The following is a 20638-nucleotide window of genomic DNA, read 5'->3' as shown; positions in this document are numbered from 1 at the left end:
CGTTTGAGCTTCATCGTGGTACAAGGCAGGGTTGCCCTCTTTCACCTCTCCTTTTAATTATATCTATGGAACCTCTGGCAGTGAGCTTAAGGGTGGATGTACGCCTTCAACCGGTAATTGGAAATGGTCGGAATAATTTGGTTTGGTTATATGCTGATGATTTGCTGATTGCCCTTCAAGACCCGGCTGTTGGTATTTCTTATTTGATGCAAGACATTCATTCCTTCTCCGTGATATCGGAATATAAGATTAACTGGAGTAAATCCGAGATCCTTCCAATCAATGGGTTGTGTCAACGACATACATGTGTTCAATTTCAATTCAGGTGGTGTGCTGAAAAGTTGAAATATCTTGGCATATGGATTGGAGCAGACATAGTGAAGTTACCTGCCATTAACTTTGCTTGGATTCTTCCGACTCTAAAATCAGATTTAATGAGAAGGAGTCTTTTGCAGTTATCGACATGGGGCAGAATCAACTGTTTGAAGATGAACCTGGCTCCTCGGATAAATTACTTCCTGAGCATGCTCCCCATTAAGATACCAGGAAACATCTTTAAAGGAGGTCAATAGGATTATGCAGAACTTTATTTGGAATGGGAAGCCTCCGAGACTTGCAATCTGGAAACTTCAACTCCCATTGAAATTGGGGGGAATTTGCCTAATTTCTCAGACTACCATTTATCCTTTTCCACTCGATATTTGTGCAAAGTTATTGACTCTGGAGACGTACAGTCTGAGCATTTTGACCTCTTATCTTGGGAATGCAGTGCTGTATCCCAATTAGACCCAAGAGCTCTGCTAACCACTCGAAGGAATAAATCAAGAAAAATCAGCGCCTTTACTTCATTCTTACAAGACTGCTGGTGTGAACTCTCAATCCGTGTGAGTGCAGATCCATATTTACATCCAGATGCCTCCATATGGAATAATCCAGCCTTGAAGTATCAGGGCAAAACTCTGTTTTGGACGGAATGGTTTGTGGCTGCTATCAAATACATTGGAGATTTGTTTGATGGGGAGAACTGGTTAACGTTCACTCAGCTTGACCAGAGGTATGATATGACGGAATGCTCATTTGCCGAATATCGAAAGTTGAAGATTATTTCGGCTTGTATTGAGGTGCCACAATTGACTGTTCAGAGTCCAGCCTGGGCAGCTATAACTATATGCCTCAGTGCATCTCACCCTGCTTCTACCATGTATAGTATCATAAAAGCTACTCGGAAAGGTGATCCGAGATTACCTGCTCTGTGGGCGGAGGAATTGGGGGAAGATGTGAACTTCAGATGTTGGCGAAGGTGCTGTGAGAACACTCGTTTGGTGAGTTTGGATTGGTCCCTCCGAGCTTCTCAAACAAAATTGTTGTTTAGGGCCTATTGGACGCCGGAGAAACTATTCAGGAGACAACTTTTAGACAACAATCTTTGCTGGAAATGTAAATGTTCTAGAGGATCTCTGAGTCACTTGATTTGGTCCTGTCCTAAAACGATGCAGTTCTGGGAAAAGGTATGTGAGAGATTAAGCTTGGTCTTAAACATTGCAATCCCCATGAATGCCTCATTATTCATTTTAGGCAATGATTCTCTTCTGGAGGAAATTGACTTTGGAAAGAAAGTTTGGCTGCTACGTGCATGTATGGTTGCTAAAAAATTCATTTTGAGGTCCTGGAAATCAAGTAATTCTTTCAACATTGATGATTGGGTGGAGGAGCTTCTTACAATTTCAACATATGAAAGAGCTATTTACAAACTCACTGATGACATTGACAAGTTTTAGGACATTTGGGGCTGCTTTCTTGATGCCTATGAGTAAAGCAGAACTTTGATCTGGGACAGTATATACATATCCTTGTACACTATTGTGTTGTATGACATCTATAGGATGTGCATTGGTTGTTTTATTATTGAATTTGTTGTATGGTTCATGCAATTAGTATTCTTAATCCTTATTTCCTGCATTTGCGTTCTTTTTTCCTTTCTCTTTCTTTCCTCTTTTTTTTTCCTTCTTCAACCGGTTCTATTTTTATTACATTGATGATTATTTTTAAATTGGTTGTGATATGTTGATTATTTACATTGAATTGATTGGCTGTGTGTTTATTGGATTATTCATGTTCATGTTTATTTATGTAAAAATAAAAATTTTCAAGTAAAAAAAAAGAATGATTTGTATGGTACATTGCATATATGAATGATTACTCTAAGTTAATGTTTACTTGTATCAGTTTTTGTCTTGTTTGTTGTAGTGTATGTTTTTGTTATGTATTTTTAGTGTTTGTATGTTGGTAAATTTGAATTTTTTCTTTTGTATTGGATTGTTTTCATTTAAAAATGTATTATGACCCCACTGTATATGAGTTTATTTAATCTATGATTATCTCTTTATTGAATTTCCTGGGGTATAACGAATTCTAAAAGATGTGTGTTCAGATGTATTGTACTTTGTTGATTTTAGATGTACTGTATCTTACATGTACTGTTTGAATAAGATAAATAAAGAGTACAAAAAAAACAAAAAACAAATAACAGTTAGTGCAGCCCAGAGAAAAGTTGCGATCAAAACCATTTATATTCAGGCAGACTACCATGTTCTAAGCTCAACAATGCCTCTGGCTTGCATTGCCTACAGATTTGATCCTATGGGCTTTTGAGACACCATATACCATAAAGTTATTCTATATGGCCGATGTAAATCTGGAGGATGAACGTTTTCCGTTATATATATCAAACGAAAAAGCTTGATTTCTATGAGAAGGAGCCATTTCAACTCTACCAGATTTGTTTTGCTTTCCCTAATGGTTATGGAAAGTGGACCTTTCAATAATGCAAAACAGTTCACAGTTTCTTTCTAGAGCCTTTAATACGTATTTTATTTCCCTTTAAATCATTTGTGTCCAAAACACCGTATTCACCCCCTCCCCCAATATGGCTCCAATATGTTCACCAGCATACCTAACATTTGCCCTTTGACCCCAAAGCTGCAAGGTTACAATACCCAAAGTAAGTCTTGGTCCTGGAAACAGTCCCGACTTCTCACAATGGTCTTGGAAGCCAGTATATACATTATCACTAGCACTTTGCAGTGCCCCTGCGTCTTACAACTCATATGAAGCATTAATTACACATATGAACCTACAGTGTAATGCTGCTGTTTCTCTGTAATGACATTCGATGGGCTTACGATGAATATGTACTTTGTAAAAGCATGACACAAAAGATAAACATACTCTGTACCTGAAATAGTGACATCGAGCTGCCAGGATCACTCTGTGTGCTGGAAAACGCTTCTTCTCCACAACAAAGGTGACATCACTGTACTCTTCCCCATTCATCAGGGCACCAACGTTCTCAGAAAGAATGTGCACATGGTCAATCTCCCCCACCGCTGTGTACGGCCGTAGAGGGTGGCTGTTACTCATCCTGAGCACTGTGACCAACAGCTGTATCAAAAAGAACGTAAAGTCAAGTCAGAAACGTTTATATTTGCAACGAAGTAGAGACCTGTTAAAAAAACATCCACTGGACTTATCCATGACTTAGATCGGGATTCAAAATGTGCACTTGCCACAGAAGCCACTGGTGTGATGATGGACTCTTGGGGAGTAAGTAACTGGTATTCTGTCACGCTATGCAGAATTGAGAGGGCAAGTGACTTATTTGCCATTTTGTTTTTTTTACCCCTGACCTAGTTCAATGTCATGACAATGACTCTCACTGATTCATTAGGAACAAGACTATGCCATGCAACGTGGATTCAAAACTTGGTCCCACACTTAGAAACAGGAGGAATCTGGCAAAAAGCGCAATATAAAAACAATAATGGAAATACTACTTCTCCTGAATACTACATACACTCAAACCCCTCCATGCAAAGGAGTTCAGAGACCAAGAAAAATGCTCTTCAATGTGAAGCTGCTACTATTTCCAGTATCAACATCTTCCAAGGTTTGTTCATAGAACTACTCACCACTTTCAACGCAAGTCCAAAAACTCACCATGAGAATACCACTCGCATGATCACAAAAGAACAAGAAGATGCATTCCTAATGCCCAGAAAAATGTATTTCGCAAAATATTCCTCCAAAGCTAAGGTATCCTCAGGCACACCTCACCCTGTGGGTGGGACCAGGTATCACTTTACTAGGGGTACACATTTCAAGTTGCAAGCTACTAGCTAGGCATAAAAAAAAAGTCACTTGCTACCACAATTCTTCCCATAAAAACACACCACACATTTCTTACTCGCCACAAGTCGATTATCAGTAGCCAATGCAGGGATCGAAATTAAGATTAGTTGAGCAGGAGCTAAAACAAGCTCCTGGGTATTCTAGCTACCACTGGGGAGATAGGAGCTAGCCACAGCACGCTTCAAATCTAAATTATGAGATGCAAACTAACATTTTGTTCATTATGTATGAGGCAATATGCTTTGAAAGCCATCTAGATGTGTCCTAATGATACTTTGCACAACTTCCCAAACACCTAAAAAGTTTATGTTACATAGTTCCACTTCCTTGCCACCCATTGGCCTGGGGAACCCAAAGTAACTCCTGGTAGCGGTTAGTGTCAGCGTCATAATAACCAGGCTCTCCTAGGCCTGAAGCAGGCGCTCCCATCCTTTGTCCTTCTCTGCAGAGACTCTCACTTTTGGTAACTCCTCAAAGTAACTTCTTACAATATTAAGTGAACTATCCTCTCCCCTTTGAGCAATGATGCTTCGTAATGACCTGCAGGGATTGAAATTAAGATTGGATAAGCAAGAACAAAAGTAGCTCCTGGGTATCCAGACTAACCAGTGGGCAAGAGATACTACTGGGGGGATGAGAAGCTAGTACAGAACATTCTGAATATGTAACTTTCACGTAAGATGCAAAAATAATTGAGTCCATTATTAACGACCAGTTATACTTTATATTGTTAGGCAGAAACGATAAAAGGTGTGCGTCAGGCAGAATTATATGCAGTACCCTTTGGGAACACCACACACAATTAAGACTACAAGTGACAGTTTGGTACAAGCCTGTACTATACGTTAAAGTGGTAGCGATGGCTGAGCAGCCAGACTTATCTCAAGAGCAAGTGAGCAGTAACAATAGTTACACAAAGGACAGCAATTACTATGATTCAAACAAACACTGACTCAGGGTTTCTAAGTAAAAGAATATACATTTATTTACACATCAGTTATAAAACATTTCACTATTATCGAGCAGTTGAAAAATCACAATCTCAATACAGTACACCACACCCAATAGATTCTGGACAAGTTAAGCTCAAAATGAAGTGTGAGCAAAATGGCACTCCAGTAATTTAAAAAGCGAGGGAAAGACAAAGTTAGACAAAAGTTGAGCAGCACCAACAAGTAAGTAAGCAGGCCAATCTAGAAAAAGTAACTACAATGAGGACAACAAATCAAGAGGCCTGGGCCAAAGTCAATGGACCAAAGTCTTTGCAGAGGATCACACAGTTCCGAGTAGTTCGCGGTTTAGTCTTTGCCAAGAGTTCAGAGCTAAGTTGGTCGGAAGAAAAGTTACTTCAAAGAATAGAGAAGGACAAGCCCTCGGATTGGCAAAAGATTTCAAGCACTTTTACCACGGTCGGACGGAACGAACGACCGGATTTGAACAGTACCTTAAATGGAGACGAAGGTTGTAGTTGAGTCAGACTTTCTTGGCAGGTCCTGTAGGCTCACGGTTCCTGAAGCGACTGTCGGACTGACACGAAGAAGGAAGACTGGAGGGTCCTGCACTGCCCAGGGAAGAAACCAGCAGCAGAGCAAAGCAACAAATAAAAGATGCGCTCCTTAAAACCCAAGCAGGGTCCGATCCTCCTGGCTATCCTGTTCACTGTAGCCGTTCAAAGCAAATTAGACCCGAAGAGGGAGGTCTGGCTGGCAGTTTGGCGAACTGGTTGGTCCCACCAGCTCAAGGGGAGAAGATTCCTTGCATATCTTCCCCGTCGTCGAAGTTTGGAGATTCAGACCCGCAGCAGGACTTCACCGGGAGGTTCAGTCGTGGTAGAGGCCCTCTACTTTCAGCTTCCCTTCGGTTCTCTCGATCCAGTGGCGACTCTGCCTTCTCAGTCTCAGAGACCTGCTTTTTATGCAGTTTTCACCCATTCACACAGCCTGGTTGCCAATCACACAGCAGGGTGGCTGTCCCGGTGGGACAATCACTACAGCCAATCATACAGGGTGCGACATGTGTCTCCAAGGAGACCCTGTGCAGGGAGTCTCAAACCCCTCCCTCACATCCTGTCCCCCTCAGACATTCAGGCGCCTAAGGAGGGCTTCTGTGCAAAAGCCCACCAAAGGATGGCGGACAAAGGAGCCAAACCTGGTTTGGCGCACAGAGTAAAACACGAGAAAGACTTTTACAAAATGAAATGGCGAATAAACCCAGTCGGAACCAAATAAAAGTACTTGTGGTCCAGCGGGTTTAAGTTCGAGGCTACCAAGATAGCCTAAAACAGTACCAAGGCTATTTAAATAGACCGCGGTAGGAAAAATAGGGTAGATACCACTGCCACCAGCCAAATCTTAATGAAAAGGGATAACTATCAACCCTTTCCAGAACTCTATGTAAGATAGTTTGTACTGGGTCTGTGATTTAAAAAGAATAAAGTCAATGGCAACTTTACATGTTGTGGGAGACAGTAGTCAGTCCCAAAAAATGGAGTTTAAAGTGGGAAGTCTGAAAAAGACAACCCTGTGTCACTGCACTGAAGGTGCTGTGTAACACATAGTAAAAAGATGATGCCTATGGAGTAGGTGAGGCTCCACAGCCTATGAACACAAGAAAATGTTAAACGCACACAGCAAAACACATGTAAGAGTGGGCAAAAAGGCTCACACACTTAACCAGGTGAAAAAATAAATCCTAGAAATCCAGCAAAGCTGCTGAGGGACTCAGTAGGTAAGGGAAATTAGCCATTCTAGAGAATTCTCCCTAACATGCATGTCATATAGGTGTGTCCCAATATTCATTTATAGACTGTCCCAAACTTAATGTATGGGGGTGTTTGTATGTGTTCTTTATCAGTTGACCTGGGGTGCCAAAGGTAGCTCCTGGTAGTTGTTGGTGTCAAGCTAACAAGGGTTTACCAGGCTGCAGGCAGGAGCTAAAGAGCTCTTAGCTGCCCTCAATTTTGAACCCTGCTATGCCAACACTTTCCAGAGGACCAGAAGTCATTCTGCCAATAAAATATGAAATCCTTCCCAGAGGTAAGAGCATCATCTTGCTCTACAAGGGTCATGAATTGACTGTCACCCTGCAAGAGTACTAGGTTGAATAGAAGCTCAAGCGCCCGCTAGCCCTCACACTTCTACAAACCAAGAGCCAACACAGTCAGAAAGGTAAAACAGTCAAGTTATACCTCATTTGCTTTTGTGGTAACGTGGCCAGAGGGAAAGCGATACTCTTATGGGGTGTGAATGTGATTCAGAAGGGGCCCAAACAGCAAGGTATTCCCAGCTCAAATTAAAAGGGAATGTCCAATCAAAATTCTATGGGGAATAATATATATATAGACTTAATTAAAACCCACCATCTGCAAGAAAACCATACAGGAAAACTGTACAAAAACCCACCCTGGTGGAAAGGACAGAGGAGATGAAATAAGTGAGAGAAATAAACAGTCTGGGGCAATGCAGCAGTCTGGGCGAGAATACAGGAGTGAACAGGCACATTTACAATGTTCTTTGCAAAAGTATATGTCTGGGAGGGGTTTAAGGGGAGTCGAGGGTCCACTGGTGACCTAACCCGTCACTATGTCCCAAAATGGACAAAGGGGGCAGTTATGGGTCAATAGTACCTTCTTGGCAGCTCGACTATGGCGTACCAAGTTGTTCAAGTGCAGCGGTTGAGGTGTCCTAGACATGGAACAGTGTGGAGCAGTGGTTGAACAAAGCTTGTTGTGGTTCGAAGGAGATGCAGGGAGACTAGCATAACGAGAGAGCCACCAGAAGCGGTTGACAATCAATACAGTGGTCAGCCAGACTGATTCGATGAAGTGCTCGAGGTGATGCAAATCATTAGGGACCCATGGATCGATTCAATGGTCAATCAAGTAGATGTCGAAGATGCTGGCAACTGGATGTGCAGTTCGGTTCAAGGGATTTGATGTAGTGTCCGATGGTGGGCGGATCGAAGGTACACTAGGGTCTGTTCGCCAGGTGATGACAATAGCTGCGAAGATGCAGGCAGACCAAGCAGCTGCAAATGCAACAAAGGAGCTTGCAGTTCAAAGTGATGCAACAACACTACTGTAGTGCACCAGCAAATAGGGGTGAACAAGCAGTTATAGTTTGCAAAGCTTGGCAAGTGTCAAAGACTGCTCCACAGGGTCCTGTTGGTTTGAAATGCAGTGAACCCGGCTCGAAGACAGTTCACCTGTTCGATGCAAGGAAGCAAAGGGCTCTGGCCGGTCTTGGCTCACTGTATGCTTCAAGTCCAACTCCATGGGTCTCAGGTACAAGTTCAGTCCTTGTTCTCGGACTCCCAGCAAGGGAGGATTTTGCAAACCTTCAGGGAGTCATTCGCCAAATTGAGGTCCTGACAGCAGTGTGGCTGGCAGAGAGGCAGGTGTTGTGCTTCTCATTACTGCACAGTAATCTTTCCCACAGCCCCAATGCACACAATGAAAAGAGAAACGTTGCACACTGAAAGGCAATAATTCACATAACGCTTTATGTAAAATGGCTCTTTATGGCAGTTTTATTCACAAATTGACATACATAAAAGAATAAATGCAGTCAAAATAGTACGTGAATGTTTAAAAATACTTCACTGTTAGAGCAGCAGCCACAGAATTCTCATCTTGTCAGAACTGCACTGGAAAGCCCCAAACCCAGTTAAGGCAGAGAGATTTTTGCTCAATGGGCAACAGAAAGCAGTGCGTCCACGCTTTCCCCCGAAGCTTTCTGCATTTGTCTAATCTGGTGCTCTCCGCTTTAAAACTCCCACAAATGCAGGATGGTATTTTCCAGAAAGTTCTGACTTTCAAGGTCCACCTGGTGCTAGTTCTCATGGATCTTCCCTTTCTCATGGGAGCGCGAAAGACAACATAACTTTCCTTTGGCTCTACAATGCTATCAGGCGCTAGCTGTCACCTTTATTGAAAACAGTCCTTTAAGCACTGCAAACTAACATAGGCAAGTAAAACATGTTTTCTAATGGAAGAATACAGAAAGTGTTCATACTTCACATTAAAAGGCAGATCTCTCAGAGGAGGAAAATGTCCATTGCTGCTCTGGGCACACCCGCATGCATTTCACACAGACTCCATGTTTTAGTCAAAAACATTACAATTCAGAAGAATTACAGCAGGTCTTATTCCAGCAGCAGGTTCATCCCCAATGTGTGCTGGGGATGGGTCAGGAACAGAGCTCGAGTATGCCTTGAACGCTCACTCTTCACTTCACTGGTGCAGGGTTCTGGAAAGTCATCTCTGCCAACAGAGGTCCAAAAAAATCTTCTTCCAGGGTCTGAGTCTACAAGATGATCTGAATAAGTGGTGGCAGACCCATTCTTTCAAACAGCAAAGGTCCGTAGGAGACTGGAATAACGCTAGCATGTTTTAGAGGTCCAGTGGCTGCACCTGACAGAGGTGGACTTTGCCCTTCCGACATGACACCCAAAGTGCTTTGCTCTAAAGGAAGTTTAGGGGACAGGAAGGAGAGAGGCATAGAGAAATAATATGGAGGAAGTCTTGCTCCACTGAACAGAGCTCCTTTGTCCTTTGTCTACTAACTTTGCTCACCTAACCTTGCTCCCTAACCCAGCCCCCTTCCCATCTCACTATGATCAATATCTTTCACAAATTAATGCAAACCACGGTTGTGACGCTACTTGAATGGGTGCTCCTTTGAGACCGTTATCTACCCCCACAAAGAGATCAAAGAAGAGGCCTGGCCATTCAGGTCCCTGTGCTGTCAGTTGGCAGGGCACCCTGTCTGGCCAGAATACACATTACCTTGCACAGCTGAGCTGGCCGAAAGGAGCCGACATAGTGGCATTAATTTGGATATTGCTGCAATGACCCTCAGTAGTGCCATACATCATACCTTAACTTCAGCATAGCTTATATTGAGAGTTCACCCATCCACCATCATGAGCTAATTGATAATTGCAGTTTTGGTACAGGGGTGCATATCTTAAATGCAGCCACTCAACTGCACAGACCTAGCTGTCACTGGCCAACTGAGATTTCTGAACCTGCCCCGTGCCTCTGCTACCAAATATGTTGGTTAGTGACAGGCAACATCCTCTTTTTATCCACAGCTTTTTTTCCTCTTTTGGTACCTTACCTTTTAATTCTATTAGGTGTACTATGGGGATCATGTTAAAATGTTCCTCCCTTTTTCCCTCCCCACTCTTGTTCCTTTCTGCCGCCATGAGTGGCACCTTTCCCCAGCCTCTGGGATATCTCTGAACTCCTCCCCCCTGCGGTAAACATGCTGCTGCTTTTGCCGTTCTGTCGGCCATTTCATTCCCCACAGATATCAGGTCTTGTTTTCCAGTATGTGCAGTGCATTTCAGTATTGCCACCTCTACTGGGACATTTACTGCCCGAATTAATTCATTTAGTAGTTCTGCACTTTAATACCCTCCTTTCCCACCGTGCCAATCCTGAATGGATAGTCGACGTGACATAGGCAGAGTCGTAAAAGAGGTTTGCTGCATACCATTATTTATAGTGCTCTTATCGCCACTAATTCCGCTGCCTGTGCTGAATAATGTGAGGGTAGTCGCGGATGAGATACTTTTACATACTCCGCATTTATGCAGTACACTACTGCCGCACCAGTAGGTCTCCTCCCAGTTTCTGAGTCAATACTGGATGACCCGTCAAAGACCATGTGTGCTCCTGCTATTTCTTCCTTTTTTACCTGTACATTCCCTTCCATCCTGTCCACGTGTGCTACACAGTCACGTAAATCCCGTCCTCTATCGATTTTGCTAGGTGGATTGCTAGGTTTACACTACGGCACCTTACCACCTCTATTGCTGAGTTGGTTGATATGCCCTCATACCCTGATGCTCTTTGGGTAGTTCATGTACTTTCTGATTTCTTAAGAGCGGCAAATAATGAGTGTTCCACATACAATACTACGGGGCACCCCATGGTAATCCTTGATGCCTTCCGTTAGGCAGGCATGGTATGAAGAGAGAGACAGACTCCAAGGTATTTTAAAACATTTATTTACTAAGGTTCCAGGGGTGGTGTAATGCCCAACGGTGCCAACTCTAAAGGGATGGTTCCCTTAAATGACATTTCTAATGGTCGTCACTGTCCAATAGTACAAAATAAAAGTCAGTCTGCGTCAAAACCTATGCTTGCCCTCAGTATTTACAAAAATGTGATAGGAAGTCTTTCAAAAGGAAAACAGTGGTTCAACAGGAAAATTGGAAACCAAAGTTGGTTTGGTTTCTGGTGGTCTTTTCACCAGGTGGTCAATGTCACAAAAAGGAGTTCAATCAAAAAGGGCTGTTTGTAAGACCTTCCCCACAGAGCCCTTGCAGTGGTTCCAAATGCCTTCAGTGTCTTTGGATTCCTTGAGGGTCCCTTCCCCAAGCTTCAACTTGTTCAAGTTCCAAACACCACAAAAGAAACATAATCCAGTTCCTTTTGAGGTTCTCATGGTTCTCGTCTCCAAGCTTCAATCCTTTCAACACTACAAAAGCCAATAAGTCTCCAACTTGGTTGGGCCTCTCAGGGTTCCCTTCCCCAAGTTTAAGCCCCTTTCAGTTTCAAACACCAGTTCAACTTGTCAGGATGTACCTTTTCCTTATATACAGTTTCTCTCGAATGCAATCCTTTCATGGAGTAGAATCAGAGGCTTTTGAAAACGCCTGGCTTTTTGCTCTTCCGAAGCAAGACCACCCGATCCTTTGCCTCTCTATTTCTTACACTTTACTTTTTATGTTCAGGTGGTTCCTGCACCGCTTTCATCTATCTATTTTCATTTCACTTTGTCGTGCACACTTGCACCTACCTATACTTTCTCTGTGTTGTGCCTCTTGCACATTCCCCTCCTTCGGTCGTGCACACTTGCACCAGTTTCCTTCTTTCTGGGTCGTTGTTCGCACCCTTTCCTTTTACTCTCGAGTTTGATTTTACTCCTGTGCCGCTAGTGTGCCTTTTCCTTCCTTCTGTGCCACTAGCGTGCTGTGCCACTAGCACGCTTTCTCCTTCTCTCCTCTTTCCTTGTTGCTTCTTTCTTACTCGGTTTCTTTAAATTGGCCTTCTCACTTTCCGTGCCGCTTTACAAATCATGCTTTTATCCCTTTCCAGCTCCAGCCACAGACATGCTCCAGAGTTTCTCTCGCTCTCTCATGTGAAACTCACTGGGTAGCGTAGTGCTGGCGAGCGGTCTCTCCTGGATGCTTTGGGTGGAGGTCAGGGTCTCACCACCTACCCCTCTGACACCCTTGGGCCCAGCCCACAGCCCAAGGGAATGAGCAATTACACAGTCACCACCAACAGGATACCGGCTGCCTTGTCAGCTTCAATGGAGACATGGCTCCCTCGCCACACTGCAGCCTCCCACAAACACAGGGTCAGCGTCGCAGCATGCCATCCTCCTCCAGATCCTTCCTTCTGCAGCTCGCAGCTCATACTGAACTCCAAGCTACAACTTGTTTTTTCCACTTTGAGTTGTAACTTTTCTGCCAAGGACTGGGTCAGGTAGAATGGAGAGAAACTATAGGTAATATGTTGTGACTACTCCACCAAAGCTATTTCATGTGACCCGCACACTGGAGCAGAGTCGCCCTCCCCGCTGCCACGTAGGGCGGCTAGTTTTGCTGACCATCCTGTAATTACATCATCTTATTCTAGTTAAGTTATTTTTCTCAAGAGGAGTAGTTTAAGCTACACCCCCCTTTGCAGATCCCAGTTGCATTTGTCACGTCAGATCAAGGTTTCCCCAGGTACAGCCGCCCAAGGGATTTCCCACCACGTGTGGTGATGGTGCTATTTTTATCCTTCCCCCTTCTTTAGCTAATTATAGGACAGTATTTTGGACTGTGTGTAAACCCAATGCATCATTACCCCCTACAGTTCCCAGTGAAGCCCTTTGTACAGGGCGTCTGTGGCTTAGAATACCTGTGTCATTTCCCATGTAGCTGCCCCCACCTTCCCCCTTCTACTCTTGCAGTTGGTAGGTGTATCCTCCAGTCTGGTGCTGAATCAGCACCTTTAATACAACACAATGGCTTACATACAGCAGCTGCAGCCCTATAAAAATAGCAGGCACGATCACACTTTGTATACAACTCACCCCAAATAAGGGATTGCTTCTCCTCAGTAGATAAGGTTGCATGGTCGACTTTTCTTCCCCTCCAGAAGATGGAAGGAGAGTAGTGGCGGGCAGCAGAAAGCTGTGTGTCATGGAGGAAGGAAGTCTGATGGCAAGACAAGAATTCCTAACCCTATTGTGTCTGCCTTATTTCAATACTACCTCTTGAAAACTGTAGGCACAACTTTAAAGTAATACATTCAATACTGTCTCGTGTCTGGGAGGTCCACATCCCATAATATTAGAAGGTTACTCAATGTCATGTCGCGTATTGACCAGGGTGCGAGTGCAATCATAGTCACGCTAGATGCCCAGAAGGCATTCGACATGGTGACCGGTATGTGGCTGGTGTTGGAAACGGTTCTATGTTATTTCGCCGCTGTATTTTTCATCGCCGTTTTTTTTTCTTCGAAAAACTTTTTTTTTGTTGGGGGGGTGACCCCTCCAAAGCCCCCCTTTTTTGTTTTTTTATTCCCTTACACCCACAAACATATATTTAATTTTTTTAACCCCCCCCCCCCAAAAAAACCTGCGATGAAAAATACTGCGGTGAAATGCGTGTATACCGTTGGAAACTATGGGCATAGGACCTAAAATGATTGCATACATTAAGTTATTGTACACCTCCCCGGTGGCCAGGGTTCGTGTCAACTCCCAGACGTCGGGCTTGATCCCTCGCTTTAGAGGTACCCGACAGGGTTGCCCGTTCTCCCCGATCCTGTTCGCCCTGGCAATAGAGCCGATGGCGGACTATGTCGGGGAGCGACACTCACGTAAAGGAATACAGCAGAAAGACTCCCCTGAAATTATTTCGCTCTATGCGGACGACGTGTTGTCGTTTATAAGAGACCCTGCTCTTCATCTTGACCCAATCTTGCGCGATATCACCCGTATAGGCACACATTCTAGGTTCACTATAAACTATACTAAATCCGAGATCTTCCCCCTCACCAGCTCCACGCTGCAGCCCACCACTGAGTACCCGCTTCGCTGGTCCCCTGACGGGATCATATATCTGGGAGTCCAGGTGTCCCTGACCAAAGATACATTACTAGCAGACAACTACCTGGCCGCGGCAGAGCAAGCCAAGGCCAAAATTGCGCGATGGGGCACTCTTCCACTATCACTAGCCAGGAGACTCTCACTGGTGAAGATGATTTTACTCCCCAAGTTGCTGTACATATTTAGCAATGTGTGTTTATCTGGCCCTGAAAGAGATACTTCACAAACCTACACAAGCTGTGCGCCCAATTCCTATGGCACTCCGGCGCTGTGCATAAAAAATGGTCAGACATGACACTCCCCTATGATAGAAGGGGCTTCACCGCCACCGATATGCTACGGGACTGGATCGCAGCACAGGCACAGTTTGCTTCTTACTGGTATTCTGGGCCCCCACCTCGTCCCCATGTCAAGCTGGAAACACTGGCGGCAACAGGCACCAACATAATGTCTTTAATTCTACATCAGCAGTACGAACCGGATTCACCCATTGACCCTGTCCAAACCACTGTGCAAGCCTAGGGTCGGATATTCGAGACTTGTGCCGAACAACGCCCATACTACAAGTGGCTCCCCGCCTGGCTATTTCCCGGGCTGGAACCCACATTCGATACCGCACTGGCGCGACACTGGGAGGCCCTGGGGTATCACGCCCTAACTGATTCTATCCAGAGGGGCAGTTTATAACGCCACAAACGTGGAGGCCGGGTCACTCGGGTTCCCCATTAGAAACTTTGCAGTTCTACAGACTCTGCGCCGCCTTCAGAAATGCATGGCCTGACTTCCCCAATGAACCCCCAGACTCCCTTGGGATTGCCTACATCGCCAATTCGGGCGGCGCCCGTGGGATGGTTTCTTCACTTTACAAGCTCTTACTGACCACTGCCCCCCCAACGCTCCAAGGCCCGAGACGACTGGGTGTCTGAGCTGGAGTTGGAACTCACTGACCACCTGTGGGAGAAGATGTGCTCTCATACCAACAGGGTTTCCTTAAACTTTCGCTATCGAACCATACAGTATAAATTATTAAACAGGCTGTACTACACCCCGCGCAGGATTTCTGGGTTTGCGCATTCTGACCCATGATTTAGCCTTCGCTGCGGCGCGGAGGGTGCTTACACATGTTCTGCGACTGCCCGGGCCTAGCCGCATTCTGGGGCAAGATCTTGGAAACACTATCCGAAATGTGGTGAGACGCCAACCCGTTGGGAGTTCTGTTTGGGGTATGGCAGACTGAAGGGGCTAAGAGTATGGCTAGGTTCCTGAATGTTAGCTGTATAGTAGCTAAAAAATGTGTTTTACAGAATTGGAAGAGCTCCACCCCCTCTTCATTCCAGAAATGGTTAAATTTGCTCATGTGGTCCCAAAATTGTGAAGAAGAGTTCCTTGGTATGATCCCAGCTCGCTCCCGCCCCAGAAACATATGGTCCGCCTTCAACGGCTACCTGAATAGCTTAGACGATACTTAGACGATACTTCCACAGTGGACGATTCCCCCCAGTCCTCTCCCTTAGGTGCTCAGGTACTTGTTGCTCCGTGATAGATCATTCCCCAACTGCTGTTGTCCTATTGTTTCTGTATACCCGTGTATTCATTTATACATGTACCTAATGTTTTGACTGCTCTATTGTATATATATGCTATATGCCTCTGCCAACAAAAATAAAAGTTTAAAAAAAATAAAAGAAATAAAAAGCTGCACCTTGTACCTTACGACTGTATACATTTTCCAGGACTTCTCACAGGGCACATTGACGAAAAGGCGCTCATATTACTTAAGAACTCAAACAACAGATTAGATATTAGTGGAACTACTCAAATGATCTTCAACTCAGATGAAAAGAGGCGCAGAGAGACTTACTGGTGGATACCAGTAATAATAAGCAGTTGGAAAGTAAAACTAAGAAGAAAGGAAGGCATCCCCATCTCCATTGTTCCAACTGTAATAATATAATTAAAGGATCTACAGGACACCATACATTGACAGGAGAGAAAAATACAACTGAAAGACTTTGATAGCAGTAACGTAATTTATTCCAATAAATGCCCTTGTGGGTTATACTTTGTTTGGCAAACCGTTAGAAAAGCAAAGATAGCGATTTATTGATTTTGCAGAAAGAGATGCATCTTTAGTTATCGTACAGATTCCACTTAAGTAACTTTCAACACAACAGACTAAGGAGTATGATATTGTTTCAGATGGAATTAGTGATAGATATATATATATATATACACACACACACACACACACACATATATATACAATTTGTATTTAAGACTGCTATAAATCACAGTTCAATTGTGAATATTATACTCATTTCAACTTTATGCCCAGAGGATGGACCTCGCGTCCAAAATGCAATTGCCAAGCATTGACAGCCTCTTTTTTTAAGATGGAACACCAGGACTTCAATAAAATGGTGTTTTAAAGATCAAGAAAAAAAGAGATAAGAATTCTTTCAACACATGTTTACATAGCGAGTGGTAGATTGTTAGAATGGATTTCTAAACTCTGACCTGGTGGACAGAGGTTTAGGAGGCCACCTTAGTTTAGTGAAACAGGGAGCTTTCTGGACAATGCCACACCAATCACGGTAGCTTGGCAGTTGGTCAAGACCAAGTCTGAGGAGGGGTGTGAGAGATCAGAAGCCCACAATGAGCACACACAGTAAAGATACCACAGAATACTCTTAGACTGGTGTATATCAAAAATACATATACATTTATTTGAGGCCCAATAAAACACGAATAACCAAACTAATAATGCATCAGTTACCACACAAGCATTTCACTCTGTAGCATATATACAACTACTGTTAATGCGATAAAGGGAGTCAAATATCCACAACCTGTAACTGAAGGGGGGGTGACAAGAATTATGCTTTAGGCAGTCTTCAGGATGGAAATCCTAACTTATTCAGTCCAGCCCTATGAAGTGGGGAGCCGTGTGCTCAATGTACAGCAGAGCATAAAAACGTGCAGTTCTGCGTAAAGCAAAGACAGTAACTTTAGAAGATGCTGGGACAGTTGGGTAAGGATCCTGAAAGAGGTAGAAAATGCAATCGCCAGGGAAGGGTCTGCCCTCGCAGACAGAGCAGTTTCTGACTTTTGAAACAGGCCAGGGAGCGCAGGCTATCCCATGCAAAGAGGATCCCAAGGAACCCTTGTGTGTAGAAACAAACGGATGAGCCAGGGGGCCAGCGATAAGTTATGCAAGTACTCCCCCCGCCCCTTGCTCCAATCCAGACTAAACTATGTCAGTTTAGTCGAGGACATATGGGGTTGTAAATTCCACCTTTATTTTTTGGATCCGGCTCTCAGGTGCTGCGGGACGGGACAGTAGTCTGTGACTGGACAGTAGCCACAACTCCGCCAACAAAGGGAGGAGGAAGAAGATTCTGGTGCAGCAGGACTCCAGGCACAGCAGAGAAGGCGAGAAAGTCTCCAACAGCGACCGTCACAACAACGCAGTGAAGCAGGGACCGCAAAAGCTTGCGCTGCGACGCACTCTCCTAGTTTGTGCCCCAGATGTGCAAAGTCTATACAATTTGGCAGGTGAGTGTCGAGAACCACAAGCTAGTGATTCTCGAAGTATCGAGTTCCAACTCGAAACGGCAGCACTCGTATGCGATGGCCCGGGACAGAGCTGGTTGACTGGACAGCCCAGGAACACTTCAGAGATGGCTCTTTTGGTGGGAAATCAGGAGACACAGAGTAGTTGTTCCAGCTACTCAAATGGGGTGAAGCACCCTTGAAGGCCTTCTAAGGCCGAGAACAAAGCAGAGGTCCGACAGGACAGCAGCGGGCTCAGAGTGCCAATCCTTCCAGCACGTCTCCGGCGGGACCTCAGGTCTGCTTCAGCTCACAGGATATATGGCTCCTACTGTAGTTCAAGATGAACCACTGTAAAATCGACCTGGAATGGATGCAGGGCCCCTCCTCTTATGCGAAGTTCAATGCATGATCGAATCTGGACAACCAATGAAAGATCTGCTCCCTTGCATGCAGCCAAGCTATGGTTCAATCATGGTCCATGGTGGTCCTCATGTATTCATGCACACCAGACATCCTGGCACCAATAGTGTGGATTGGGACCAGACAGTCCCAACCATCTTCCTGGGCACTAGCACACGTGACATGCAGGAAACTGCGAAAGATGCAGTTTCCAAGGGAGGCTGCATGCCCAAATAAGGAAGACCTGGGGGAAGGCTAAGGGACAAGATGGCCAAAGGACAGAACAAAAGACTTTGTGGCACATACTTTTTTGGCACTGGCCACAGTCTTGAGCTATCTGCGGTAAATGCGATATGGTTTGTTAAAAAGTCATAAAAATACCATTACAGTAAACTGCTGCCTCTAGTTCGTCCTAGGCACACTTGTACATTTACCAAAAACGTCTTAGACGGTGTCTAGGGCCATAAAACAAAAAGGACCCCAGTGCACGGTACAGTAATGTACTTTGTGCACTGATAAGAAGTTATCAAAAATGGCAACATAGTACAAGATGAAGGGAAACAGTTTCCCAGTACTGACAGCCTGAAGGACGTGCCCATTTCCCCATAACAAATGAGAAAAAGCACAGAGGAGCGCAGCTGAAGACTGCTCCACTGGATAAAGTCAGGACAGTCAAACAAAAGCAAAACGTTTGGGGGATCCATAGAGTGAAAATTGCATTCAGCAAAATCTTTCCTAACATAGGTGTATTTTACAGAAGGCACATCCAGTTTCATGGGAGGTTCGCAAGAATTGTGGGTTGGTGACAAAGATTTTCTCAGTGAAGGAAGGAGCAAAGGTGTGGGGAAATCAAAATGGCAGTCCCGACAGTAGAAAGAAATTGGGATCACACGTTGGCTACTGGGAGACACTTTAGACCCTTATGGCAAGTTAAAAGATCTGAGCCACTAAAAAAATAAAAATGAGTTTGGTCCAGATTGAAAACTGACCTGTTGACCCTTTAAAAAGCAGTTTGACTGGCTTGTTGGGACATCTTCAGGGAGAGCAAGCAATGGTCTGAATGGAGGTTGGGGGGCCTGTACATTTGGGTCCATTTGTTATGCAGCCGGGGCGGGGGTGCGGGTGGAGGGGAGGGAGCTTGGGTTGGTGGGGCGGTTTCCAAGTTTTTGGTTGATTGGGATAGGTTGCATTGTTGGTGGAGTGGGCACCCCTTAAAGACTCTAAAATGGGAGGTCTTCTGATCTAAAGCAATAAGACTTAGTTAACACGCCAGCATCAATTTAAAGAGAGACACTCGGTCACATTCCCGACTGGGAATACAGGGGGTGGGGGAAGCAGAGCCTGGTGTAGGGGTTTCATTAATTTAAGACTAGGGGAACAGGAAGGAGCTACAAGAGATTGAGAAACAGAGCATTGCTGCTGAGTGTGAGGAAATGGGAACAGGGAAACTAATTAATCTTCTATTAACACACAATACAGGAGACCAGCCTAAGCGTGGGACCACGATTCTAACCTGTGTTGCTCTGTGTTGTCTTGCTTCCAAGACAAAGGCATTGCCCCTGAGCTATCCTCCCAGCATTTTATGCAGAGAGTGGTTCAACAAATTATTAAAAAGGGGCACTGTGGGGGCACTGTTGCGCAGCAGCATTAGATAGTCACATATCGATCTAGCAGGGCTGGAATGGGACTAAATCCTCAAATAAACAAATGAGAAAAGTCGTCGACCATGCCGCGGGTAAGATGGAGTGCTGCAGAGAAGAAAAAAGGAAAAACTGCACAAGCACCACATCTGTGCAGACACGGTCACGTGGTGCCCAAGATGGCGACAGGCCAACACCCCAGCAAGCTCTCAGACGACGCTGGTTAACACACAGTAGCGCGGTGAGCGAGCATGATCTATTGGCAAATGGATGAACCAGCACCATCCGGAGGCGATTCCGACGCTGCATGGCGAGCACCGGTAGAATGAGGAACTGTTGGAGCACCACCGGCGGAGACTTGGAGGTGAGTGGGGTTGGCGCTGGGGGACCACAGAAGCCCATAGAACTGTTGTTCATACACAGTGGGCGGGTGGGAGACAGGCTCACAAACCCCCACCCCTACTACTAGATAAATCCCGGGAGGATAGCTCAGCGGCAGCGTGCGCGTCTTGGAAGCAAGACGACACGAAGCAACAACAGGTTCGATCCCCGGGTCCGCGCTTAAACCTCTTGGTGTTTAAGCGCGTTATAAATACGTAACTAAGAGAAAAAAAAAAACACACAATTACGCAACTAAGAAAAACAAACTATTCCTGTAACAGCGCCTCGATGCCTGCGGGCTGTGTGAGCGCTTTATAAATGTAAAAAAATAAAATAAAATAAAATAAAATAAATAAATAA

The 20638-nt window shown here is 44.8% G+C and overlaps 1 protein-coding gene across 1 annotated transcript in view; it reads right to left on the bottom strand.

Annotated features, from left to right (window-relative positions):
- The window catches only part of BTBD9 (BTB domain containing 9), a 1399080-nt gene that overhangs the window by 1320134 nt on the left and 58308 nt on the right, over nucleotides 1-20638 (bottom strand). The window contains exon 2 of the mRNA XM_069608758.1: nucleotides 3236-3441. Within this exon, the coding sequence (XP_069464859.1) occupies nucleotides 3236-3420 (185 nt within the window). The 5' untranslated portion in view covers nucleotides 3421-3441. The remainder of the gene's footprint in view (nucleotides 1-3235; nucleotides 3442-20638) is intronic.

This window comes from Ambystoma mexicanum, chromosome 4q (assembly GCF_040938575.1).
Source record: "Ambystoma mexicanum isolate Mex_15411 chromosome 4q, UKY_AmexF1_1, whole genome shotgun sequence".
Classification (NCBI taxonomy): domain Eukaryota; kingdom Metazoa; phylum Chordata; class Amphibia; order Caudata; family Ambystomatidae; genus Ambystoma; species Ambystoma mexicanum.
The sequence above is the reverse complement of the archived record's forward strand: the minus strand, read 5'-3'. Positions and strand labels throughout refer to the sequence as shown.